A 27,904-nucleotide genomic window follows, 5' to 3' on the forward strand; every position below is an offset into this window, starting at 1 on the left:
AAAATGGTCACTACATACAATTATACCAAAAGTATTCAAATCATCCCACACTTATACATGAAGATCATTATTGTCCTTTATATATCATGTGAATAGTACACTATATCATAACAAGAAAAAACCAAACTATTACTACATAAATAAACAGTTTCATTCCCAGGTTTTTTTTATCTAACTATTGATAAAACAAGTCCCATACTTTATAGTATTGCTCATCCTCTCGTTCTCTAATTTCAAATGTAAGCTTACTCATTTCGGCACATTCCATTATTTTCCAAATAGTTTTCTCCTGTGATGGTACTTTCTCGTTTTTTTCCAATTTTTGGCAAATACAATTCTAGCGTGTGGTCCAAGTTTTAATTGTTCTGTATCTTGTGCCAGAAGGCAACAGTCTAAAAAGATTGTAAACAGGATGGGAAGAGTCTCTTATGCAACTTCCTCAAACAGGGAGATGCAAAGATGTCATCCAGGACTGGGAGCTGGAGCCCCGTGATAAACTGGGCAGTTTTCATGATTATCTATTGTAATGATAGTCTTAGATAAAACATGCCTTTGTTTATGGAGACTCTCAGTCATCTAGGTCAGTAGTTCCCAAACTTGGCAACTTTAAGACTTGTGGACTTCAACTCCCAGAATTCTCCAGCCACCTCTGCAGCAGAGCTGGCTGGAGAATTCTGGGAGTTGAAGTCCACAAGTCTTAAAGTTGCCAAGTTTGGGAACCACTGATCTAGGTCATGGTGGTCCCAAAGGTGCTTCCCCCCCCCTCAGATTAAATACCTATAAATCCTTCCATTCCCCACCATCCAGCCAGAGCTGAACAACTTTCTTGGGATGAGAAGCAAAACGTCTTTCAAGGAAAAAACCAGAAAGATCAGTTACCTATTGGGAGAAAAAAAAAACACCTATGGGATATGGGAGCCCATGCATCCTCTGTCAAATGCTCCTGTCGATTATATTCGCACAAAAAAAAGGGAGATGGCAATTTTGTAGAAGCCCGGACTTCCCTTTGCGTGCAAAGAGCAGGACCAAAAAAATCGGATTCGGGGATGCCAAGATTTCTCCATCCCGCAGTCTTCCGTTGACCCGTTTATGGTAGATGCTTAAACTCCCTTGCCGAGAAACCAGCCCATTTCGGGGAAGCGAAGGGACCCGACCCAGCCAGGCTTGCTTTCGCTTTCGGCGGCTGCTTTATAAAAAAACTTCCCAGGCGAGCCCAGGAGCGGAGAGGGACCGTTGCAGGCTGCGAAGAGAGTCGGAGGGCGACCCGCTGATTTCCTTTTCAAAGACGGTAGTGGGCGATGCTTTCCCCCAGCTTCTCTCGTAGCGGCAGGGGCTTTCTGGACTTGGGGCTCCTACTCCGGCGAGGCTGGGTGGGTGGGTCCCCCTTGCTGGCTCTAACCGAGCAGGGGCAGGGGATCCAAGAAGCAGAGACCCCCCCCCGCGAAACTGGGATGGGGAGTGAAGGGTTGGTGGGAGGGTCTGTTGGGATCCAGAAGGGTTTTTTGCCATCGGACAGGGGCAGATGAGAGGGTTGGGGGGGGGGGCTTCTGGGCAGAAATGCTTCTGGAGAAGCTGCAGGGTAGGTGGTCCCCTTTGGTCCATCCCTGCCTTCTGACAGGTGTGTCACCAAAGGCTGGGTTGGGTCTGGAGACCCCCTGCCTTTCAGCTGAGTGGCTTCTGGAGGTCTGGGGGGAAGGGGTGGCTTGAGAAAGGATCTGGGATTACAAAGCCCATGTGCTCATTGACCTGGGATGGGCTTGATGTCACCGTGATGAACATGGGGGAGGGAGGGTCTTTTATAGTTCTTCTTTGGGAAGAAAGTTCCTGCAGCTGCCACATCTTCTCTGCAGCTGCATCTCCTCCAAAGCCAGGATGGAGGCTCCGGTGTGCCTGATTGAAAACACACCCAATGGCCTCCACGTTTCTCCGGAGGCCCTTCGGTTGCTCTCGGAAATCCGGCAGCCGGTGGTGGTGGTGTCCATCGTGGGACTGTATCGCACGGGCAAGTCCTACCTGATGAACAAGCTGGCTGGCAAAAATTCAGGTGAGGAGGATTGAGATGAGCCAGGGCGATATCCACAAGGTGAAATCCCTGGGTGGGAAAAGGAACACCCCCAAATCCAGGGTTTTCTGCTCTGAAGGGCAAGTGTGGAGTCCAGGACTGTAACTTTCCCCGAATGGTCACTAGGAATGACGATCATCCGGTGACAAGGAACCCTTTGGACCAATGTTAACTTGCAAAATCTTATCATAGTTTTTATGACTACTGTTGGCTCCATGGGGCAAACCAGATGGGGAATCAAATCTGCTAATCTACTGAATTGTAAAGCTGCCTCGACTGAATCTTGCCGGTACGAAAGTACAGTTCTCCACTCATCTACTTTACCGCTGGAGAAACTAGGGAGGGTCTCTTCTGAGCCTCTTGCCTCTCCCACTATCCATCTGTGGGTCGAGCTGCCTCTTATTCAACCAAGGCCCAAGGCCTTTCCCACATACCGTTACACAAACTTTAAACTGCTGATTTAATCAATGCATATTTATACTTTTGCTCCTGATGTTTTTCTTTCTTTCTAAGAAATGTAGCCCCTTCCCTCTTTCTTTGAGGATTATTTCTTCGAGCATTTCCACTCACACCAGTAATACTATTATCAAATTTGCAGATGATACATCAGTGGTGGGACTCATCTCCGGGGGTGGGGGGTTGAATCTGCCTATTGAGATGTGGTGGACCGATTGCGACCATGGAGACATCTTTGGACAGTGCTGGCTCTTCGGCTTTGAAACAGAGCACCACCTCCTAGAGTCAGGAGTGATTGGCACATAGGTGCAAGGCAGTGGTGGGTTTCAAAAATTGTTTGAACCTACTCTGTGGGTGTGGCCTCCTTTGTGAGAGTGGCTTGCCACCCATGTGACCAGATGGGAGTGGCTTGCTGCTCATGTGACCGGATATGAAGATGCCGACGACAGGTGTCAGAACCACCTTAAATTACCTCACACACAGCACTGGCATGCATAAGAATAGGATGTCAACTTGTTTTTTAAAAGGCATCTTTGGTTTGCGTTAAAACAACTTCAACGCACGCAATGTTCTGATTGCACCACAAACGCAGTAGTCATCCTTACCTTTCACAGAGGCACTGAGTTTTATAAATAGGAGCATGATAGTGTAGAATAATCATATCCAAGGACCAGTGGTGGGTTTCAAAAATTTTTGGAGCCTCTTCTGTAGGTGTGGCCTGCTTTCTGGGTCCACTGATGGAACCTCTTCTAACCGGTTTGGTAGATTTGACGAACCGGTTTTACGGAATAGGTGCGAACTGGTAGGAACCCACCTATGGTGCAAGGGGAACCTTTACCTTTACCTATAGAAGAAATAGATCACCCATCCAGCCCTTGCTTATCAATGGAGACCAAGTGGAGCAAGTAGCCAGTTTTAAGTTTCTGGGTGTTGTCATAAAAGAGGAGCTGACTTGGGGTACCCACATTGTAGCACTGGTCAAAAGGGCCCAGCAGAAATTATACTACCTGGGACATCTCAGGAAACAACAACTGAATGGAAAACTGCTGGTGACCTTCTACTGCACCATAGAGAGTATTTTAACCTACTGCACCCGTGTATGATTTGCCAATTGCACAGTGGCAGATAGGACAGCACTCCAGAAGGTCAACATCATTGCCCAGAGGATCATTGGATGCCCTCTCCCCTCTTTGCAAGAGCTTTGTAGCCCCCACTGCTTTAAGAAAGTTCAAAACATTCTTAAAAATCCATCTCATCCTGGGCACCTTTTTTTTTTTAACTATTACCATCTGGCAGACGGTACAGGGCAATAAAAACAAGGACAAATAGGCTGAAAAACAGCTATCCCAGAAAAGTAACTATATTGAATTCTACTATATAGTGCAATATTAATGCAATATCAGAGGTTTTCAATTCAATAGTTTAGAATGTGAAGGATGTGTGCTTTGTCTTATTTTTTATGTATATTGTACACTGAAGTTGGCATTTAATTTCGTTGTATGAGTGCTGTTAGGTAAGCTCCCCGTTGCGAGAGCGAGTACGTTCAGCGAAGCGTTGTGAGAGTTGTGTTGGAGAACACACAAACCAGCATACAGAGACACTGCAGTTTAAATAGGCTTTTACTTTCGTGGAAATAGAGGTATCAGAGTCCATTAAACAGTCCAAGTCATATACGGATAATTCAGTCAGTCATCAATGTCTTTCAGTTAAGGGAAATCCAAATAACATAGTCCAGTATCATATAATCAGTTCGGCATTCAAAGTTTGCTCACAGTTGCAAAATTTACAATAGCTCACGGCACTTTCAGCTTCCAAAAACACTCAGATCAGATCAGCCCAGCATCTAACGGAGAACTAACAGTCGTTCTGGCTCCCTCTTATGGCCGATTGAGGAAAACAGCAACCAATCACATTTTACAGTATGATTTAAAGAAACAGGTATAGCACTGCTATATGATTTATATATATTGCCAACCCAATATATAAAAATAGATTATATTCCTAACATTTGCAATGATAATAAAATAACTGAACTAACTAAACGTCTGTTCAACGTGATATATATTTGATTATTTTCATCTGGGAAACCGCACCCTTGCATAACTTCCTGCTTCAAGGAGTAAAGACAATGAACAACCAGAAAAACTAGAAGTGAAAACCTGTATCTTATTATTAACTGTAGCTCACATATTACAAGACGGCCGTTTGGGATTTAAACCGTATCACATTTTTTCCATTTGTAGGTTTCTGTTTGGGCTCCACAGTGCAAGCAAAAACGAAAGGAATCTGGATGTGGTGCGTTCCCTATCCAGACAGGCCTAACCAAACCCTTGTCCTGCTGGATACTGAGGGATTAGGTGACGTGAGAAAGGTGAGTTTGTGTTTGTATATTCCTTTTTACAAAAGAATGCCATTACACATAGTCCTTGACTTACAACAGTCACATGATAAAAACTGAGAACCGGCATGTACGGTATTTAGGATGGTTTCCCAGGATCACGTGGGATTGATTAGATAGATTAATCCTAGATTAATCACGATGGCAAAAAAAAAGTTGTAAAAGTAGGTAAGACTCATTTAAAAACCACCTTGCTTGACAATGAAAATTCCCAATTGTGATCATACATTGAGGACTATCTGCACTAAATATGACTTTCCAGAAAAAAGATTTCAATATTAATATCAGGCCCAATATACCTCTACCAAATCTAAAGATAAAAATCTAAAGGCTTCTAATTGTCTCTGAACTACAACTCCCAGCACCCTGTATAGATGAATGAGTTAGTGAATGAATTCTGGACTCATTCTCCTAAGACATTACCTTGGGTATTCCAACACTAGAGATTTTAAAGAAGACATTGAACAACCTGTGTCTGAAATGGTATAGGGCAGTGGTGAGAATCAATTTTTTTTTACTACAGGTTCTGTGGCCGTAGCATGGTGGCCGTGGCAGGGGAAGGATTCTGTTAAATCTCCATTCCCTCCCGATTGATTGATTGATTGATTGATTGATTATATTTATATGCTGCCCTTTTCCCCCGAAGGGGACTCAGGGCGGCTCACAATTCAAATCAGGGAAGGGGGTACAGACAAAAAAATAAAAGACGAAACATAACAATACATAATTTAAAAACACACAACAGTCATACCATTCGAAACGGGGGCAACAGCTCTTTAGCCCCAGGCCTGTCAGAACAGCCAGGTTTTAATGGCTTTGCGGAAGGCCTGGAGGGTGGTGAGGGTTCGAATCTCCACGGGGAGTTCGTTCCAGAGGGTCGGAGCAGCCACAGAGAAGGCTCTCCTCCGGGTAGTCGCCTGTCGGCACTGGCCGGCAGATGGAATTCGGAGGAGGCCTAATCTGTGGGATCTAATCGGTCTAGTGGAGGTGATTGGCAGCAGGCTGTCTCTCAAGTACCCAGGTCCAATACCATGAAGGGCTGGATCAGCTGGGACTCAGGAGGCAGAGAATAGATGGGGGCGGGGCCAGCCAGCGGTGGTATTTACCGGTTCTCCAAACTGCTCAAAATTTCAGTTACCGGCTCTCCAGAACTGGTCAGAACCTACTAAATACCACCTCTGGTGTAGGGTTTCCTGCTTGAGCAGGAGGTTGGACTAGAAGACCTCCAAGGTCTCTTCCAACTCCATTATTTTGCTATATACTCGGAAGAAGTCAGAAAGAGATGATAACTTTTTCTTATCCCTCTTTAGGGCAGTCCTCAAAATGATACCTGGATCTTCGCTTTGGCGGTGTTGCTGAGCAGCACCCTTGTCTACAACAGTATTGGGACCATTGATCAGACTGCTCTGGACAAGCTTCAGTATCCTTTTCACGGATAAGCTCTGTTGTTCGATGCCAGAGGTGGGGAAGTATACCTGGCCCAGGAATTCTGGAAGTTGAAGTCCACAAGTCATAAAAGGGCCACAGTTATTCGCCCGTTTTTAAAAAAAATTATTATATAAAATATAAAACCCAGGAAAGAAAAGAGAAGGAAAAAAAAATAAGGGCGTGAAAGGGAACAGGAAAAGGGTGTGGGGAATACAAGAGGGAAGAGAAAGAGAAAGAAAACTCTTCCTAGCTTAGTACAAGACAAACTTTTTGCTTTTACTCATTAATATGTAATTAGCCGTTTCTATAACACCAAATCGTTCTAATCAACAAAACCACGATCAAAGTTCTTTTTTCTTCAAGAGTGCAAATCCCAGTAGTGATATCCAAATAAGAACATATTTTCCTCTTTAGGTAAAATAATCACGTTAACCATTCCTGCTTTATCTTCCTTGCTATGGAAATAACATATATTTCTATTTGCACCTAGTAATCTTTATAAACTCACCATTTTTTTTACAAAGTTTATTATATTTTTTCAAATTCTTTGGCCTAAAAAAAAAAGGGGGGGGGAGGAATCTTTTTTTTTCTCCTCTCTCTTTCACCCTCTTTTTTTCCTTCAAGGTAGTAAACTTTTTTTTAAATAAAAAAGACACTTTTTTTGCTTCTAAGTCAAAACTTTCTAAAACATCTTATTGTTTAACTTTAGCATACAAACTTTAAACTTCAATGTTATATTTAGCTCCCTACCTCGCAACTACCAGTAGCCTTATAGAATAATTATTTTTTTCTTTTATAAATATCCTTTTTAAGATACAGAGTTTTTCTTTAAACTGACGTATCATTTTCTTTTACTTCCTCTTAATACAGGTACTCTCAAATATATTTTCAATAGCTTTTGCCAAACTTTAAGAGTTCTTTAATCTATCTATCTATCTATCTATCTATCTATCTATCTATCTATCTATCTATCTATCTATCTATACACACACACACACACACACACACACACACACACACACACACACACACACACACACACACATATATATATATATATATATATATATATATATATATATATATATATATATATGTATATATATATATATATATATAGCATTTGTGCTGATAAATAAATAAAGGGAGACTAGTATAGATCTATTACAAGCTATTTAGCTCTCATCAGCTAGCCATGCCCTTACTGGAATTCGAACCTGGGCTGTATTACATATTAGGCAGTTGTATTAACTACTAGGCCACAGGCTCTCCTCCTATCTATATCTATATCTATATCTATATCTATATCTATATCTATATCTATATCTATATCTATATCTATATCTATATCTATATCTATATCTATATCTATATCTATATCTATATCTATATCTATATCTATCTATATCTATATCTATATCTATCTATATCTATATCTATATCTATATCTATATCTATATCTATATCTATATCTATATCTATCTATATCATCTATATCTATATCTATATCATCTATATCTATATCATCTATATCTATATCCATATATCCATATATCCATCCATCCATCCATCCATCCATCCATCCATCCATCCATCCATCCATCCATCCATCCATCCATCCATCTATCTATCTATCTATCTATCTATCTATCTATCATTCCCCATCCCTATTCTATGCAATCAGATTTGGAGTGAGGCAGCTTTCAGGAACATCCTTGCCTACGTCATTTCCAAATTCATCTGTTTGCATTTTCCCAGCATGCTAAACTTGATTGGTTGAATGTTAACTGGTTTGGGATATTGTGTAGAGGCAGAAAATGGGTTGAGGCAACGAATAAGCAAAGCCTGTTATTAGAACCACATTGCTCTTCAACGCTTTCATTTTGAGAGCTATATAATGTTGTTTCATTTATTTGACAATTGCTTGGCCACCCTCTTTATTCACTGCACTTTATATACGTGTATGGATTCCTAAACTGGCCCAACAGTTTTGTGACAGAGCTGTCTGAACATATCAAGACCAAGGCTTCCTCCATTCCTGGAGATAGAAATGACACTTCTGAATTCGTTGGCTTCTTCCCAGCTTTTGTCTGGACGGTGCGAGATTTCACACTGCAGCTGGAACATGATGGGAAACCCATCTCGGAGGATGATTATCTCGAACATGCTCTGGAATTAAAAACAGGTACCGATGACAGATGCCGTGTGAAGATCTCCGTGGTCGTTTGGATAAGGAATAGGAGCCATTGGGCCTAAATTTTCCTTCTTCAGGGAGAAACAAAATGGTCCTCGGTTATTAGTGAAAAGAGTCTCTTGAGCCAGTTTCGGAAAGAGCCGAGGTGGCGCAGTGGGTTAGGGTGCAGTACTGCAGGCCACTTCAGCTGACTGTTATCTGCAGTTCAGCGGTTCTAATCTCACCGGCTCAAGGTTGACTCAGCCTTCCATCCTTCCGAGGTGGGTGAAATGAGGACCCAGACTGTGGGGGCGATATGCTGACTCTGTAAACCACTTAGAGAGGGCTGAAAGCCCTATGAAGCAGTATATAAGTCTAACTGCTATTGCTAACTGCTATTGCTAGTTTCATTTTTCTCTTTGATCTCTCTCTTTGAAGTCACCAGGATAGAAACCAGGAGATAGTAAGTTCTAGTCCCACTTTAGCCATGAAAGCTGGCTGGTTGACTTTGACAATCACCAGGAGACTGTGAGTTCTAGTCCCACATTAGCCATTAAAGCTGGATGAGTGACTTTGGACCAATCACCAGGAGATTGTGAGTTCTAGTCCCACCTTAGCCATGAAAGTTGGCTGGGTGACTTTGGGCCAATTACCAGGAGATGGTGAGTTCTAGTCCCACCTTAGCCTTGAAAGCTGATTGGGTGACTTGGGCCTTCACTGAAACAGTGTGAATTCTGGTCCCACCTTAGCCATGGAAGTTAGCTGGGTGACTTTGGGCCAATCCCCAGGAGACTGTGAGTTCTAGTCCCGCCTTCTCCAATGAAATGTCCACTAGCAGATGCAATTCAGACTCACCTTGAAGATGGACATGTTATTTTCTAGGGAACACCGAAAAGGAGCAGACATTCAATCTGCCACGCAAATGCATCCGGCTATTCTTCCCCACCCGGAAGTGTTTCGTCCTTGAATGCCCTACAAAAAGGAAGAAGTTACCTTTCCTAGAACAGATGGAGGACAGTGAGCTGGAGCCTGAATTTGTGGAACAAGCGAAGTTGTTCTGTCGTTACGTCTATTGGACTTCTCGAGAGAAGACTCTTCCAGGCGGGCACGTTGTCACTGGCAACTGTAAGTTCCTCTAGTTCTACTTTTACTACAGATAGTCCTCCACCGATTGAGCCCAGAATTTCCATTTCAAAGTGAGACCTTTGTTAAGTGAGTTTTGCTCCAATTTATGACCCATTTTATGACCACTGGGACCATCTGGTTGAGAAGGCCTCAGAGGAGAGCCTTCTCTGTGGCTGCTCCGACCCTGTGGAATCAGCTACCCCTAGAGGTCCGGACCTCACCCACCCTCATGTCCTGTTAAAACCTGGCTGTTCCGGCAAGCCTGGGGCTGTTGACCTTATCATGTAGGGTCCAGCCCCGATCAGAACGTATGCGTGTTGGGGAATTTTTTTTATTTTTTATTTTTTTATTTTCTTATTCTTTGTAAGCTGCCCGGAGCCCTCTGGGATTGGGCGGCCTACAAATCTAATAAATTGAATTGAATTGAATGAGAAAGGCAAAATTTTGTGGGACTTCAGAATCCAGACACTGACAATCACTTGGCCTACAACACACCTGACATAACAATAGTTGAAAAGAAAAAAGTATGGTTCATTGACATTGCAATACCTGGTGATGCACAAATTGAACATAAACAGCAAGGAAAAAAAAATCACAAAATACCAGGACCTGCAAATTGAGGTTGAGCGACTGTGGAAAAAGTAAAATTGAGTGTTGTCCCAATTGTAATTGGAGCCCTTGGAGCAATACCTAAAGGGCTATCTCGCTATTTGGAAATTCTAAATTTACCTGACTTGAACATTCAGACTCTACAAAAAACCAACCTACTTGGAACAGCTTATATCCTCCGACGTTATGTTAACATTCCCTAGGTCCTTGGTTAGGACTCGAGCTGTTGAGCTACCAACCAGCCCCAAAGGCTGTGAATTCTCACCAAAGATTAACCAAATAATGACAATAATATTAATATTAATAATATTAATGTTAATATTATTATTAATATTATTATTAATAATAATAATATATTTTCGTATACAAATTGACATTTCCATATACAAACTGACAAAATACTGGCGCATAATACACCAGACATCACACTGGTTGAGAAAAATAAGGTCACAATCATAGACATCGCAATACCAGGTGATAGCAGGGTCGCCGAGAAGGAACATGAAAAAATCGCAAGATACCAGGACTTAAAAATCGAAATTCAACGACTATGGCACAAACCAGCAGTGGTAATTCCAGTGGTAATTGGCACACTGGGTGCTATACCAAAAGCACTGGAATTACATTTAAAACAGTTAAAAATTGACAAAATCACCATCAGTCAAATGCAAAAAGCTGCACTGCTTGGATCTGCACGCATATTACGAAAATACGTTACGACGTCCTAGGCCCCTGGGTGGGGCCCGACTAGTAACCAATGCCAAATCCAGTGAAACAACTGGCCGCTGTGGTACAATTGTATAATAATAATAATAATAGCTGCTGTAAAAAAATCGCACAGACTGATTATAAATTGTGGCACAATTCAGTAGCACAAATGATCCATTGGAATTTGTGCAAAAATTATAATATTAAAACAGCAATAGCAATAGCAATAGCAATAGCAGTAGACTTATATACCGCTTCATAGGCCTTTCAGGCCTCTCTAAGCGGTTTACAGAGAGTCAGCATATTGCCCCCAACAATCTGGGTCCTCATTTTACCCACCTCGGAAGGATGGAAGGCTGAGTCAACCCTGAGCCGGTGAGATTTGAACCGCTGACCTGCTGATCTAGCAGTAGCCTGCAGTGCTGCATTTAACCACTGCGCCACCTTGGCTCTTAAAGCAACAAACTGGTGGGAACATAAGCTTGAAAAAGTCACCGAAAATCAGATGGTCAAGATCTTGTCGGATCTTCACATACAAACGGACAAAATACTGGCGCATAATACACCAGACACTACACTGGTTGAGAAAAATAAGGTTACAATCATAGACATCGCAATACCATACTATCTACACCCATATATGCAGCTGATGCTCCAAACAATCTATTATGTTTGTCTATGCAGTGTTGGCAAAGTTAGCCAAGGGCTATGTGGATGCAATCTCTAGTGGGAAGGTTCCCTGCCTGGAGAATGAAGTCTTGGCCTTGGCGGAGATTGAGAACCGGGCAGCAGTGCAGGAAGCTGTTGCTTGCTATGGAAAACTGATGGAGCAAAGCGTGGAGCTACCCACTGAGACTCTCCAGGAACTCCTGGATGTACACAAAAAATGTGAGGAACAAGCCCTCAAGAAGTTCATGGCTCGTGCCTTTAAGGATGATAAACGTCTGTTCCAGGCTGAATTCATGGTAGGTAATAATAAGACAGCAACCTTCATAGAGGATGTTTGTTTATTTGTGTCAGAAGCATCACAATTAAAATAAGGCATACTATACCAAAATACGATACAAGATTAAAATATGTGCGAATTAAATAGATCTTGCCCAGAAAACCAGCAGCATTAATTGTGTTTTGTCACACTGCTGTGAGGTCCTCAAGTGTGTACTGATGAGGACACGAAGGGCAGGTCTGCAGGTCACCACAATCGCAAAGTGCAAAGGCCAGGAAGGACGAGGTAAAATAGCCTCATTTCTCCAGAGTGTCTCTGGATCTTGCTGCATCCGTGTGAAGTTTATTCAAGATTTCCATCCTGCTCAACTTTCTCCAGACCCAGGTGCCAGATCCAATCATCCCATGTTGGTTCTTTTTAGCTTTCCATAGGTCCTCTATTCATAGACAGTATTTAAGGCTTATAGGTCTGTGGGATCTGGTATCCTGGCCTCCATATCTTCTGTATAAGAATGGATACGTAGACAATATTTAAGGCCCGTGGCTCCTAATAGTTGGCCTCCAGTAGGTTCTCTATTTATATGAATACAGAGCATCAAATGGAGGATGGCTGCCACCAGATATTTTGTTTAGAAACATTCCTGATTTCCTAGAAAGATAAAAGATGGATGCGGTTAGGAACAGCCAGTAAGACTGACAAGATGGCAAGCAATGTCATCCTCAAGCTTTTATGGACAATCATGTTCCTGCTCTAAGGCTTAAATATCCTTTTGTTTACTGTTTCTCAACCTTGGGGGCTTTAAGATATATGGACTTCAATTCACAGAATTCTGGCTGGGGAATTCTGGGAGTTGAAGTCCAACCTCTTAAAGCCTCCAAGGTTGAGAAACACTGCTCTGGTTAAATTGAAGGAAGAACACGAGTCATTTCAAATTGTGATGAAGTTCTGTTTAATCACGGGACATCACTCAAATTTATACAATGTACAAACATGGATTTCGTTGTCAAGTCTCCACTCTTGCTTTGTTTTGTTTTATTTCTAACAGAAAACTGTGGATAGCAAAAAGGAAGAGTACTGCAGGAAAAATGAGCGGGAATCTTCTAATATCTGTTCAGCTTTATTGCGCTCACTCTCTGAGAACCTGGAGCAGAACATCAAGAACGGAAGCTACTCCCGATCTGGTGGCCACCAGGAATTTGTAAATGACCTCCAAAAAGTGGAGAAACAATTTTTGGAGACACCTAAGAAAGGAATAATGGTACAAAATGATGAGGGTTGCCAAATTAATACTCATTTTGTTGCTCTCATTTTGAGAGCCAGGCCATCCTCCGGGGAGATTGTTGGTTTACTTTGGATTGATTTACTTTGGCAAAACTTCTTTCTCATTCTATACTGCTCCAGATTACTCTCTTTTTCCCCTTCAATCAGGGAGGGAATATCCTGAAAGAATTCCTCCAGAGCAAGGAAAACATCAGCAAAACTATCCTTCAAAGTGATGTGAGCCTTCAAGAGAAAGAGAAGGAAATAGAAGGTAAATGTGTGAACAAGCTGTTGGATGATGGTGGGATGTTGGTTCTGCTTTGAAGGTGGGAAAAGACCTATTTATCATTAAACCCATCACTCATTGGAAAAAGGCTTTCCTCTCCATTTAACTTGGTAATAGAGAGGTTTTCTTTTTCTGCCGTATTATTCAATATTTGCAAATGTACTCATATTCTCAGGTAGTCCTCAATTTACAACCATTATTTAGAGATCATTCAAAGTTACAACACCACCAAAAAAAGTGATTTGCAACTGTGGTTCTTCTCACTTAAGACTGTCTTAGCATTTTCACAGTCATGTGATCAAAATTTGGAGGCTTGGCAACTGGCATGTGTTTATGACTGTTGTATCAACCTAAGTTGTCATGAGCCGTGGTAGCGCAGTGGTTAGAGTGTAGTACTGCAGGATACTTCTGCTGGCTGCCTGCAATTTGGCAGTTCAAATCTCATCAGGCTCAAGGTTAACTCAGCCTTCCATCCTTCCAAGCTGGGTAAAATGAGGAATTGTTGGGGGCAATAGGCTGACTCTGTAAGCCACTTAAAGGCGGCTGTAAAGCACTGTAAAGCAGTATATAAGTCTAAGTGCTAGTGCTATCTCAATTTGTGACCGTCCCAACTGGCTTCCAACAAGGAAAGTCAAAAGGGGAAGCTGGGTTCACCTAACAACGGGGATGATTCACTCAACAACCATGTCAGAAAAGGTCATGTGGTCAGGTGATCACCATTTGTGATCTTCAATGCTGGCTTCCAACAAGCAAAGTCAATGGGGAAGCCAGTAGGAGGTTTCAAGTGGGGATTGTGTGACATCATACCTAATGATGGAACTCTGTAGAGATTCTCAGTCATCCAAGTCATGGTTTTTCCCAAAGGTGCTTTTTTCAGGAGGCAACTGGATTTTCTTGTTTTTTTTCTTTTGAAGACATTCTGCTTCTCACCCAAGAAATTTTTTCAGCTCTGAAAGGATAATGGGCAATGGAAGGATTTATATTCCTTGTAGACTCAGGGGGATGTGCTGTGAAGCAACAAGGAAGAACAAAACTAGTCACTACAGTTCTGCATCCTTTCAGAGGGTCGTTGAAGTCCTTGGAAGTTTATCTGTGTCCTGTGGGTCACCAGAGTAGTCTTCCTGGTTCTTGGAGTCAAAGGGTGTTCATCCCAAATTGAGCCAGCAGTGTGTAGCAGCTGCCAAAAAAGCCAACACAGTTCTAGGCTGCATAAACAGAGAGATAGAACCAAGATCACATGAAGTGTTAATACCACTTTATAATGCCTTGGTAAGGCCATACTTGGAATACTGCATTCAGTTTTGGTCTCCACGATGTAAAAAAAGATGTTGAAACTCTGGAAAGAGTGCAGAGACGAGCAACAAAGATGATTAGGGGACTGGAGACTAAAACATATGAAGAACGGTTGCAGGAACTGGGTATGTCTAGTTTAATAGAAAGAAGGACTAGAGGAGACATGATAGCAGTGTTCCAATATCTCAGGGGTTGCCACAAAGAAGAGGGAGTCAGACTATTTTCCAAGGCACCTGAGGGTGGGAACAAGAAGCAACGGGTGGAAACTAATCAAGGAGAGAAGCAACTTAAAACTGAGGAGAAATTTCCTGACAGTTAGAACAATTAATAAGTGGAACAGCTTGCCTCCAGAAATTGTGAATGCCCCAAAACTAGAAGTCTTTAAAAAGATGTTGGATAGCCATTTATATGGTGTAGGGTTTCCTGCCTAGACAGGGGGTTGGACTAGAAGACCTCCAAGGTCCCTTCCAACTCTGCTATTGTATTGTATAACTAAAGTAGCTAATGATGTGATGCCAGAACTGGTGTCGCTAAGCATCCCAGTCACATGACGTTGTGGCTTATTTCGGTCCCAATTACTACAGTTGAGCCAGGACTGCCTGTATGCCAAATCTATTCACTTATCACAGTATTTGCAGATTACCAAATCGAGCCACCTTGCACACCACCTGCAGATGTTTGTCCTTTTTTTATTCCTGGTTTAGAGGAAAAAATGAAGGCCAAAGCCAAAGAACTAGAGGATGAGGTCCAGAGGCAGGAAATGAAAATGCTTCAACAGAAGGTGGAGGACCAGAAACAGAGTTATGAGATGAACCAACAGAAGCTAATGGAGAAGATGGAGGAAGAAAGGAAACAGATAAAGGAAGAGTATGAGAAGATGATGCAAAGCAAACTCAAGGTAGCACTATTATCTCAGCAAGGGTTTGTTGTAATTAGGCAGACGTGTATTAACAAATATGCAGACTTTCAAAAGAGAAAAGCAATGGATTTAGAACAAGTTTGTATACCACAAGTGCTTATTTCTTTATTTTTGTCACATTCTCTTCACTTCATGTCATTTTGATAACGTTGGAATACATTTATTTGCATGGGGTACATTTTAAATGGGACTTTATTAAAAAAAAAAAGGAAATTGTACCATCAGTGGAAGAGGGAGCATCCGAAAGGTTTCTAGTGCTCAGGGGGATGTGCTGTTAAACAGCAAGGAAGAACAAAACTAGTCACAACAGTCCATAGCACTTACAGAGTTACACTAGTACTAAAGAAAGTCAAGGAACAGAAAGTCAAGGAAATGTTGAGCTCAATTATGATCATAAGTAAAAGATTAATTGTATTGATGGTGGAGATATTGAAGTGGTGAATAGCTTCTGCCTTTTAGGGACCAACAATCAACAATTAAAAAAAAAACAGCAATCAAGAAACATGCTGTAACGCAGGGGTGTCAAACTCAATGTCATATTGATGGCCACATCAGAGCTGTGGTTGACCTCTGGGGGCCGGATGGGCGTGGCTCAATGGGTGGGCATGGCCAGCTTGGTGCCACTCACTGGGTGTGGCCGACTGGGTGGGTGTGGCCAGCTTGACACCACTCCCCAAACTGCTGGCATATTTCCTCTTTGCATTGGGTAGATCAGGCCGAAGGGACGCGGGTTGGCTGCATTTTCCAGGACAGCCCCATGTGTCAAATCTGACCACATCGCAGGCCAAATCTGGCTCGCGGGCCTTGTGTTTGACACCCCTGCCATAACGGTTGAGCACGTGGAAGAGGAGCAGCAAAGACCTTGGAAGAGATGTGTTTCTACCTTCAAAGCTCAGAATTGTGCATTTATTTTCATTTGATGCCTCATTTCCATTGACCTCACACGGGCCTCTAAAGGACTGGATGTGGCCCAGGAAGGAGGGGGTAAAATGGCCAAATCTATTGTTGAACCTGGTCTGCAAAGCTAGTTGCATGTCTCCTTTCACTCTAATAATGATGCTTGCTCTGCCTGCAGGAACAGAAGGCTTTATTGGAAGAGGGTTTCTGGAAGGACGCAGACCAACTGAGCAGGGAAATCCAGCAGCTCAAAACCCAAAAGGAAGCTGTGGAAGCACCAAGTTGGTTCGACACAACTCTTGACTTCTTTAAAACTGCACTACAATTTGCAGTGCCCTTAATTTCTACGGTATGTTTTAAATCGATTAAGCGTTTCTAATCCAGAACTTCTGCATGGATTTTTTAAAAAGATGTCCCGGCTTTAAGAGTTGTATAACCTTTCAGGGGTCAGGTTTTTTTTTTTTTTTAAAGAAGTGAGAAACTCAAAGTGGTGTGGCAGAAGAAAAACAAGAAAATTAGGACAATAAATAGTATTTTCTAAATCTGCACTCATGATACAGTTATTTTAGATTCATTACGTAGATTTAAACTCATGGCGTGCAAAATCATTCTCGGACCTCAGGGATTTCTTTAAGAAGCCTGAGATTTGATTTCAAAGCGTCATGAAAGATTTCATAAGTTGAATTCAGGCTTCATGTTAATCTCCTCCTACGATCTTGATCAAATCAAGATCACGTAATGTGTTAATACCACTTTATAATGCCCTGGTAAGGCCACACTTGGAATATTGCATCCAGTTTTGGTCGCCACAGTGTAAAAAAGGTGTTGGGAGTGCAGAGAAGAGCAACAAAGAGGATTAGGGGAGTGGAGGCTAAAACATACAAAGAACAGCTCCTTGAATTGGGTATGTGTCAACTCTGAAGCTGGCCTGGCTGAAGCCATGTTGGAGCTTCAGCGCACTGTCACACTGGAGCTGCGGGTTAGGAAGGAGGGATTAGAGATAGCTTGGGTTTTTGTATCCATAATAAAATACTTTCTCTTGTGAACCAAGGTCTTTTTCCCAAGTGACCGAAAAAAGTAGGAGCATGGTCGCCAGGCAACTGGACAACATCCTGATTGGACCATGTGACAGATTCTTTGGAGTGGAGAGAAAACATTGACTTTAAATTAGGTGAAAAACCACAGGAAACTTCAGAGCTGTTTTTCACCAGGGCTGTGCCAATATGATATATCCAATAAAGCTACTTTTGAAGGAATTCATCTGCCTCGGAGTTTTTCTTGGTATGGGTCTATTACTTGGAACTCTGACAGTATCTCTACTTTAACGTAAAGAAGGAGTACAACAGGTGTGGGTTCCGGCAGGCACTACTGCCGGTTTGCTCATGTCCAAGCTGCATGCGTGCACGCATGCGCAGTGCAATTAAAATTGTTCTGAACATGCGCAGAACTGAAAAACAAGATGGCGCCACTGTAGGCGTTGCTGGAGAACTGGTCGCTGCCGGTGCCAGCAACCCAGGCCGCCAAACTACTACCGGTTCGGCCAAACCAGTCCAAAACGATAGGAACCCACCACTGGAGTAGAAGTGACATGATAGCAGTGTTCCAATATCTCAGGGGTTGCCACAAAGAAGAGGGGTTGACTATTCTCCAAAGCACCTGAAGGCAGGACAAGAAACAATGTATGGAAACTAATGAAGGAGAGAAGCAGCCTAGAACTAAGGTGACAATACCTAACAGTGAGAACAATTAATCAGTGGAACAACTTGCCTCCAGAAGTTGTAAGTGCTCCAACACTGGAAGAGTGTTTTAAGAAGAGATTGCACAACCATTTGTCTGAATTGGTATAGGGTTTCCTGCTTGGGCAGGAGGCTGGACTAGAAGACCTTCAAAGTCCCTTCCAACTCTACTGTTCTCTGTTATCCTGCTTGCTTGTTTTCTCAATGCTTTTAGTCATGTTTGGAGAGGTTTATATATGACAGGAAGCCCAAATTTAGCCAATCACTTAAGTGCTAGTAGAACAGCTCTTTCAACATACACCAAACTTAGGTTATACATCAGAATGCCCTTCGCATAATTTATTTTACTTCCCCTGACAATATTGATCCGTGTTTTTCAACCTTGGCAACTTTAAGATATGTGGACTTCAACTGCCAGAATTTCCCAGGCATTGATTCAGATTTTCAAACATTTTTTTTAAAATAACAGTGCTATTGTTCCATCTGTTGAGTGAGAAGCCTATTTACACTAGTTCACAATGGATGAATGGCTGCAAAAGTTGATGGAGTTAGCAGAGATGTCTAAACTGACCGTTTTGGTCAAACAAAAAAATACAATTATGTCTACTTGGAAACCGCTTCTGGACTTTGTGCTTGAGATGGGGGGAAAAAATGAAACTTTGATTTTGGGTTTTGCCGATTAGATAGATTTGTAGTCATAGAAATGACTGTTATTATGTAAAGGTAAAAAGTTGAGGTTTGAAGTTAATGCCTTATTCTACTGCACCAAAGGAAGTCGGAAGTCAATGCCTTCTTTTTCTTATTTCCCCTTGCTTTCCCCCCCACTTCTTTCTTCCCCTTCCCCTTCCCTAACTTTTGTATTTTCTTTGTATGCTATATTATAAAAGAATAAAATATTATTTTAAAAAAACAGTTCCCATGTTGGTTAAACCATAAATTGACCCAGTCAAATGCCCGATTTGTTGTTCCATGGTGTGATGTAGCCAATTATCATCAACCTCAACCTGTTCATTCTGTACATGGCAAAGAGCTTGCTTTCGGGATTAAATCACAAAACAAGAGAGCCCCAATTGGCACAGCTTTAAACACTTGGAAAACCAAGGAACGTGATCATTAGCAAGCAAGTGGCAACAAGCAATAAAGTTTTCATATTGAGGGTGACCCTCCCAGAAGTGGGCTCAATATTAACATTTTACAGCCCTTGCCTTCTACAGTGTGAAGTCCACATAAGTTGGTTTCCTTAGTTTTTAAATTCCTGCTCTGCATTACAGAACAAAGGGAAACGCCCATTTCAAAAGTGATTCAGTTATTTATTCAAAGCAAGCCAGGCTTTTTTCAAGCTTCTGCATGGATTTTTTTTAAAAAAAGATATCCCCTCTTTAAGAGTTGTATAACCTTTCAGGAGTCAGGTTTTTTTAAAAAAACAAATCAGAAACTCAAAGTGGGCTGGAAGAGCAAAACAAGATAATTAGGACAAAGTCCCAGACATTTGCAATAAACTCACAAATCATCTTGGGTTGGGTTGCCCAACAATCATTTAGAATATAGATAAGAGATAGAACATGCTCAGATGATGATCCAGCCCCAGATTCCCCCCAAGAGATTTATGTTTTCTAGCCATAACTCTGAATCAAGTTGTTCCTTTTAAGCAGAGGTGGGAAGCCTCCAGATTTGGAGGTCGCCAACATGTAGCAGTTCATTTCTTGGAGGCTGGGTGGGGGATATTATATTTATAATGAATAAATATATTATTGACATTGAGGGAGTGGAGTTTGCTCCTTGTTTATGAGAAATTGGTCGCTTTCCTGGAATTGGAGTGTCTGACCAGTTTCACTTTCAGTTTTGGCTGCTGCTGCTTTATAAAAGTCTTGTTTACACAAGGTTTGGCCCTCCGCCTATCAATTCCTCAAGGATCTGGGATAGGCAGATGTTCATGTTTGACTATGTTAAAGGTATCGTCTTGGGCTGTAAGCTGGTCCGAGTAAAACTGCCATTTGCAATTGACTGAGGGGGATTTTGTCAGTGCTGATGGGGTTCAAACGGTGCTCCAGTTGTTTTGGGTTTGCACCCCAGGCACGTGTAGCTATTAGTTCCATTATTGCTTTCTTTTGTCACAGTCGTTCTATCTCTTTTTACACGTCTTGGTATTTTGTAATTTTCTCCAGTGCTTTCTTTCCTATTCTGCTGTCTCCAGGTACTCTCGCATCCACTATCCAAATGTTTTTGCCTTTCTTATCAACCTTGTTAGGTCTGGAAGATTTGCATGTAGCTTGCTTCTTTCTGTTGGATGAAGTATCCTCCAGAAAGCCATGCAGGTGGGAAAGTATGGCAGTGACCATCCATCCCGACTGGCAGGCATGTCCCAAAGGTGCTTTTTCAAAAGGCAACTGGACTTTCTTGGTTTTTCCTTGAAGATGAAATCCCCCCAAGAGATTTATGTTTTCTATCCATAACTGAATCAAGTTGGTTCTTTTCCGCTGAGCTGGGAAGAAGCCTCCAGATTAGGGAGTCACCAACATGTAGCAGTTCATTTCCTGGAGGCTGGTTGGGGAACAGTGGTGGGTTTCAATTTTTTTTAGAACCTATTCTGTGGGTGTGGCCTATTTTGTGGGTGTGGCTTGGCAGTCATGTGACCAGGCGGTTATGGCCAACTTGTCATCACGCATAAACACTCAGTCACATGACCACCACTCCCCCAAGCTATGTGGCAAAAGGTTTTGGGACTCCTTTGAAGGGGAGGGGAGAGAGGTGAAAACCTCCCAAAAATAGACAACTGGAGGATTAAGGCCGAAATTAGGGAGATCAGAGAAGGCAGGACAGAGAGGAATCCAGTAGAAAGCTATCACACTCTGGCGAAAGAACTTTGGGAGATCAGAGGAGGCAGGACAGAGGGGAATCCAGTAGAAAGCTATCACACTCTGGCGAAAGAACTTTGGGAGATTGGGGGAGGCAGGACAGAGGGGAATCCAGTAGAAAGCTATCACACTCTGGTGAAAGAACTTTGGGAGATCGGGGGAGGCAGGACAGAGAGGAATCTAGTAGAAAGCTATCACAGGCTGGGGAAAGAACTTTGGGAGATGGGGGAGGCAGGACAGAGGGGAATCCAGTAGAAAGCTATCACAGGCTGGGGAAAGAACTTTGGGAGATCGGGGGAGGCAGGACAGAGGGGAATCCAGTAGAAAGCTATCACACTCTGGTGAAAGAACTTTGGGAGATCGGGGGTGGCAGGACAGAGAGGAATCTAGTAGAAAGCTATCACAGGCTGGGGAAAGAACTTTGGGAGATGGGGGAGGCAGGACAGAGGGGAATCCAGTAGAAAGCTATCACAGGCTGGGGAAAGAACTTTGGGAGATCGGAGGAGGCAGGACAGAGGGGAATCCAGTAGAAAGCTATCACAGGCTGGGGAAAGAACTTTGGGAGATCGGGGGAGGCAGGACAGAGGGGAATCCAGTAGAAAGCTATCACAGGCTGGGGAAAGAACTTTGGGAGATCGGAGGAGGCAGGACAGAGGGGAATCCAGTAGAAAGCTATCACAGGCTGGGGAAAGAACTTTGGGAGATCGGGGGAGGCAGGACAGAGAGGAATCTAGTAGAAAGCTATCACACTCTGGTGAAAGAACTTTGGGAGATTGGGGGAGGCAGGACAGAGGGGAATCCAGTAGAAAGCTATCACAGGCTGGGGAAAGAACTTTGGGAGATCGGGGGAGGCAGGACAGAGGGGAATCCAGTAGAAAGCTATCACAGGCTGGGGAAAGAACTTTGGGAGATCGGAGGAGGCAGGACAGACAGGGCTGGATGGGCATGGCCAACTGGGTGGCTGTGGCCAGCTTCACACCACTCCCCAAATTGCTGGCAGAGACCAGCAGCAAAACCTTGGAAAAGTTGTGTCTGTACCTACAAAGGTGAGAATTGTGTGTTTATTTTCATTTAATGCCTATTTTCCATTGACTTCACACGGGACTCCAAAGGACTGGATGTGGCCATGGGGGGAGGGGGTAAAATGGCCAAGTCTATTCTGGAACCTGGTCTGCAAAGCTAGTCTCATGTTTCTTTTCTGTCTAATAATGATGCTTGCTCTGCCTGCAGGAAGTGAAGGCTTTGTTTGAAGAGGGTTTCTGTAAGCAAGCGAACCAACTGAGAGAGGAAATCGAGCAGCTCAAAACCAAAAAGGAAGCTGTGGATGAACCAGGTTGGATCAAGAGACATGTTGACTCCCTGGGAAAGAAAATTACTGGTGTATATGCAGCAGTTGTTAATTGGTTTAAGACTTCCTAATCCAGAACTTCTGCATGGATTTTTAAAAAGTCCCACTTTAAGAGTTGGATAACCTTTCAGGAGTCAGGTTTAAAAGAAGAAGAAAAAGTGAGAAACTCAAAGTGGGCTGGAAGAGAAAAACAAAATAATTAGGACAATATTAGTATTTTCTAAATCGATTTTCTAAACCAGATAATCTTCTTTCAAGTGAAATTTATCTCCCAGGAAGTGCCTCTACTTCCTAGAAAGGACCTGACTGCACTCATGCTACAGTTATTTTAGATTCTGTTGGAAGTTAAAACCCACCCCTCTCCTAGAAAAATAAAATATTTTAGGATATGCTAAAAAGGCAGAATATTTCCCCTAAAAGAGAAGTAGAAACTCAAAGAAGCAGAAACTCAGCTGCCCCACCTTTGTTAATGGGCTATTAAGGCCTGGGTCAGTCTATTCTACATAACAAAGATCTACCCCACTTGGCCTCAGCCCTCACTCATCCCATCGGTCCAGCTGAGGATGCTCTGTCAGATGAGCAGTCTTTGAGCCCCAATCCAGGCCATCGCGCAGCTCCATGATTTCCTCTGCTGCCACAGACTCTTCCTCCTCCGAACTCGTGTCCAGAAAGGGCTTCGGGGGCAGATCCATAACAGTGTGAGGAACAAGCAGGGTTCACTTGAAATCCATGCATAGCATTGTTGCCATTTTCAAAAAACTGGTGGGCTGAAATCCATGAATGAAATATGCAACTAGAGGGATTTATTTTATTTAAAAGAAACAGACCTAATAAAAAAAGGAGGTAGAGTTGCACGATATATTAAAAAATAACTAAACCTCTACAGAAATACAGCAGAACCATGAAAACTGCCTTGAATGCATTTGGGTCAAAATCAAGAGGAAAAAAGAGCAACCTTGACACAGGGGTACAGGTAGTCCTCAGCTTAAGACCACAATTAAACCTAAATCTTCTGTTGCTTAACAAAACATTTGTTAAGTGAATTTTGCTCCGTTTTACAATCTTGCCCTCTTTACAACCACAGTAACCAATCACAGTGTAGATTGCTCCATTCATGAAACCACACCCTCCAATCAATCAACTACAGCTTTGTGTTCTGGCCCATTTACTGTTCCAGCTATTAAATATATTAACACTCTGTCATCATGGGTTGAGATATCATCAATATCCTGATGAAACTCTATATCTCAACCCTCCATCAAGATCAAGTGAGGCTAATATCACTCTATAAAACCTTAGGAAGACCAGACCTAACTGCATCCTGTTTTGATCACACTCTAGAAAAGATGTTGAGACTTTCTCTAGAAAGAGTGCAGAGAAAAGCAACTAAGACGAGTAGGGGACTGAAGGGAAAAAAATACAATGAACAGTTGCAGGAACTGGACATGGCTAGTTTAGTGAAGGACCAGGGGAGACATGATAGCAGCCTTCCAATATTTGAGGGGGTCAAGCTATTTTCTAAAGGACAAGGAATAATGGATGGAAACTGATCAAGCAGAGATTCAGCCTGGAAATAAGGAGAAATTTTCTGACAGTGAGAACAATCAACCCATGGAAGAGAAGTTGCCTTCGGAAGTTGTGGGAGCTTCATCACTGGAGGCTTTCAATGAGAGACTGAACTGCCATCTGTCAGAAATGGTGTAGGCAGGGTCTCCTGCTTGGGCAGGGGGTTGGACTAGATGACCTACAATGTCCCTCCCAACTCTGTTAAATCTGTTAAATACCCTCATGATCCAAATGATGCTATGGCTGCCCTTGAGCAGAACCTGTTGGCTGTGGGGGCCTGGATGGGGGACAACAGGCTTCAACGGAAACCTGGAAGACCGAGTGGCTTTGGGCATGTAGAGCTTCAACCTCTGGGACTTTGACCAAACTCTTTAGTTCTGCCACTACCCCAGACAGATTCAGTTGCAACTTGGAGGTACTGGACTTGTAACTCCTGGTCAAGAGCCTTTGCTAGGACACCCTTCGGACAATCTTGGGTTGTCTGCCAGTTGCATTCTTTCCTGGACCAAGAGTCCCTGCGCTCAGTCATTCAAGCTCTGGTCATCTCACCTCTGGACTACTGCAATGCACTCTACACGGGGCTACCCTTCAGGAGCATTCAGAAGCTACAACTGGTGCAGAATGCAGCAACGGGGGCAGTTTTGGGGACCCTCTAGCAAGGCCCATGTTACACCATTGTTCATGCATACCAATGGCATTCACATGTGAATAAAAGGCGGTGCAAACCACCGGGGAAAAGATCCAAGTCAGAACTGCGGAGAGTTATTCGGCGAAACCCCCTCCTCTCTGCACCCCTAATCCCAGCCAGATGTTTTCCAGTATCGTTTGCATGCGGACAGGTTTTGCGACTTTGATCCGCCTGCTTCTTCACTTGCCTGGCCGAGAACTTGGCCGCTTTCCTGGAATCGAAGTGACCGACCAGCCTCGCTTTCACTTTCGGCCGCTGCTGCTGTATAAAAGCCCCGAGACGAGCGCAGGAAGGAAAAGATCGCGCAGAGGTGCGAAGAGAATCCCTCGATTTCTTTGGAAAGACGGTAAAAGGGGGGACCGACCGAGGGGGGCGGCTGCTTCCCCCAACCTCCCCTCCGGGGTTCGGTCCTTCGCCACAGCGGCAGGAGCTTTCTGGGCGTGGGGTCCTCGGGGCGGCTGGATGGGTCCCCTTTGCTGGCTCTGGCCAAGCGGTTGCGGGGATCCGGGAAAGAGAAGCGCCCTTGGAAATCGGGATAGGAGGAGGGAAAGGCTGGCGGGAGGGTTTGCGGGATAGAGAGGTTTCTCCCCAGCGGTCGGTGCGGGCGGGTGTTGGAGGCGGTGGGGAGGGGGCTTCTGGGCGGAAATGCCTCTTGGGAAATTGCGGGGAAGGTGGTCCCGTTTGCCCCCCCCCCCTCCCTTCGGACGGGTTTGCCGCCGACGGCTGGGTTGGATCTGGAGACCCCCTGCCCTTCAGCTGAGTGGCTTCTGGAAATCTGAGAGGAAGAGATGGCTTGAGGAGGGATCTGGGATTACAAAGCTCATGTGCTCACTGACTGGTATGGGCTTGATGTCACCTGGAAGTCATGAAGTGTCCTTCTTTGGAGAGAAAGTTCTTGCAGCTGCCACATCTTCTCTGCAGCTGCATCTCCTCCTCCAAAGCCAGGATGAAGGCTCCGGTGTGCCTGGTTGAGAACAGAAGAAATCGCCTCCATGTTTCTCCAGAGGCCCTTCAGTTGCTCTCAGACATCCGGAATCCGGTGGTGGTGGTGTCCATCGTGGGACCGTATCGCACGGGCAAGTCCTATCTGATGAACAGGCTGGCTGGCAAAAATTCAGGTGAGGAGGATTGAGATGAGCCAGGCCAATATCCACAAGGTGAACACCTGGGTGGGAAAAGGAACACCCCCAATTCCGGGGTTCTGTGCTCCAGTAGAGAGGTTGTAGATGGAGCCCAGGACTTTCCTTTTCCAAAATGCCCATCGTGGTCAAATGACAATCGATCTTTTAGGCTGATGTGATCTTGCAGGATTTTATCATAAGCTTTATGATAGTAAGATTACAAAATGTCAGCCTTGTGGGGAAAACCAGTCAGGAAACATGACCAAATGAGCTATCTTTACTTTGTTGTGAAGCTGCCTTGACAAATGTTGCATGTCTGAAAGTGCAATTCTTCACCCATCTTTACAACTGGAGAAACTAGGAAGGGTCCCTTCTGAGCCTCTTGTCCCTCCAAGTATTAGTCGGCAGCCCGTATTGTTTCTTATCTGATTGTTGTTTAGGTAGCATCTCTCCAGAGTTTTAGTTGTTTTTAATCAATACATATTTATAAGTCTTCTGATGTTTTTTAGTTTCTCAGAAATGCAGAACCCTTATCTTTTGAGGGTTCTTTTGCTTTTTCGTATATTGTAAAATGAAGTATATTTGATGAGCATTTTCATCTGGAAACGGCACCCAAGCATAACCTCTTGTTTCAATGGGTAAATTCAGTAAACAACCAGAAAAATCGGTTGTGAGAATCTGTGTCTTATTATTAACTGTAGCTCACATATTACAAGATGACCGTTTGGGATTTAAAACATATTACATTTTTCCATTTGTAGGTTTCCCTTTGGGCTGCATAGAGGAAGCAGAAACAAAAGGAATCTGGATGTGGTGCGTTCCCCATCCGGACAGGCCTAACCAAACCCTTGTCCTGCTGGATACTGAGGGATTGGGTTATCCAGAAAAGGTGATTTTGTATTTGCATATTTCTTTGTATAAAATCACACTGATGAAACATCTGTTTACAGGTAGTCCTTGACTGACAACTATTCATTTAGCGACCATTTGAAGTTATAGCAGCACTCAAAAAAAGGGTTGCATTTACAACCATCACAGCATCAGCATGGTTACGTGATAGAAATGTAGGTGCCTGGCAACTGGCATGGATTTTCCATAGTTGTAGTGTCTCAGGGGCTTTTGACAAGCCAAATAAATGTGGGAAACTGAAGTTGCTTGTACCCCTCCCCAACTGTGATTTGAAACTCCTGCAATGCATCAGCCTCAAATTTTCCTAAACTACAACTCCCAGCACCCTGCGATTGTCTGAACAGATGAATGACTCAATGAACGTATTCTTGGTTGGTGAATGAATGGCATTTCATTCTTCTAAGAAGTTACCTTCTGATACGCATAGATATACTCAGCAGAAGTCAGAAACAGATCATAACTTATTCTTTATCCTCTTTAGGGCAGTCCTGAAAATGATGCCTGGATCTTCACTTTGGCTGTGTTGCTGAGCAGCACCCTCATCTACAACAGTATTGGGACCATTGATCAGACTGCCCTGGACAAGCTTCAGTATCCTTCTAAAGAATAGCTTTGTTTTGAGTGGGCAGCGAGCGGGCGGCAGGTCTGGAGCCTCCAAGAATGGCACATCCCTGGGGCCCCACCCCCGACCCAAAGTGAAGAGCAACCCAAAGTGAAGAGCGAGTGGGCAGCATTCTTGCTTATCTTTGGTGAGCTGAACAGAGATGGTGAGGCGCAGAGGTGATAGGCGAGGTGTTTAGCTGAGCCACGTGGCCAACCAAAGGCAACATATATAGGGGCTGGGATGGGTGGGGCAAGTGGCGGGTGGGCAGGTGGGTGGATGGGTGAGCAAGCAAGTAATGGGCGAGGAGGGTGAGTGAGCAGCATCTGAGCAACCAGGCAGGAGGCGGGGCCAGCCAGCAGTCGCTACAGGTTTGGTGACCCAGGTCAAATTTCTCCTACCAGTTCATGCGAACCAGTGTGAACCGGCGCGAACCAGCTGAATACTACCTCTGCCCTGACTACATAATTTCCAAACTCATCCACTATGTTTTCCCACATGCTAAGCACAAGGGGATAAT

The 27,904-nt window shown here is 43.5% G+C and overlaps 1 protein-coding gene across 1 annotated transcript; it reads left to right on the plus strand.

Moving 5' to 3' along the window:
- The first annotated feature begins 1,152 nt into the window (after positions 1–1,152).
- LOC106547961 (guanylate-binding protein 1) lies at positions 1,153–17,816 on the plus strand. Its single transcript, XM_087728184.1, has 11 exons — positions 1,153–1,288; positions 1,851–2,044; positions 4,762–4,889; positions 6,227–6,336; positions 8,333–8,529; positions 9,400–9,642; positions 11,644–11,924; positions 12,951–13,163; positions 13,334–13,436; positions 15,449–15,642; positions 16,739–17,816. Exons 2-11 carry the CDS (start codon positions 1,873–1,875, stop codon positions 16,937–16,939), a joined length of 1,842 nt encoding a protein of 613 aa, XP_087584310.1. The 5' UTR covers positions 1,153–1,288; positions 1,851–1,872; the 3' UTR covers positions 16,940–17,816.
- Positions 17,817–27,904: the final 10,088 nt, after the last annotated feature.

This window comes from Thamnophis sirtalis, unplaced genomic scaffold (assembly GCF_051295495.1).
Source record: "Thamnophis sirtalis isolate CommonGarterSnake01/CBP01778 unplaced genomic scaffold, rThaSir2_p1.2 scaffold_13, whole genome shotgun sequence".
Lineage (NCBI taxonomy): Eukaryota > Metazoa > Chordata > Lepidosauria > Squamata > Natricidae > Thamnophis > Thamnophis sirtalis.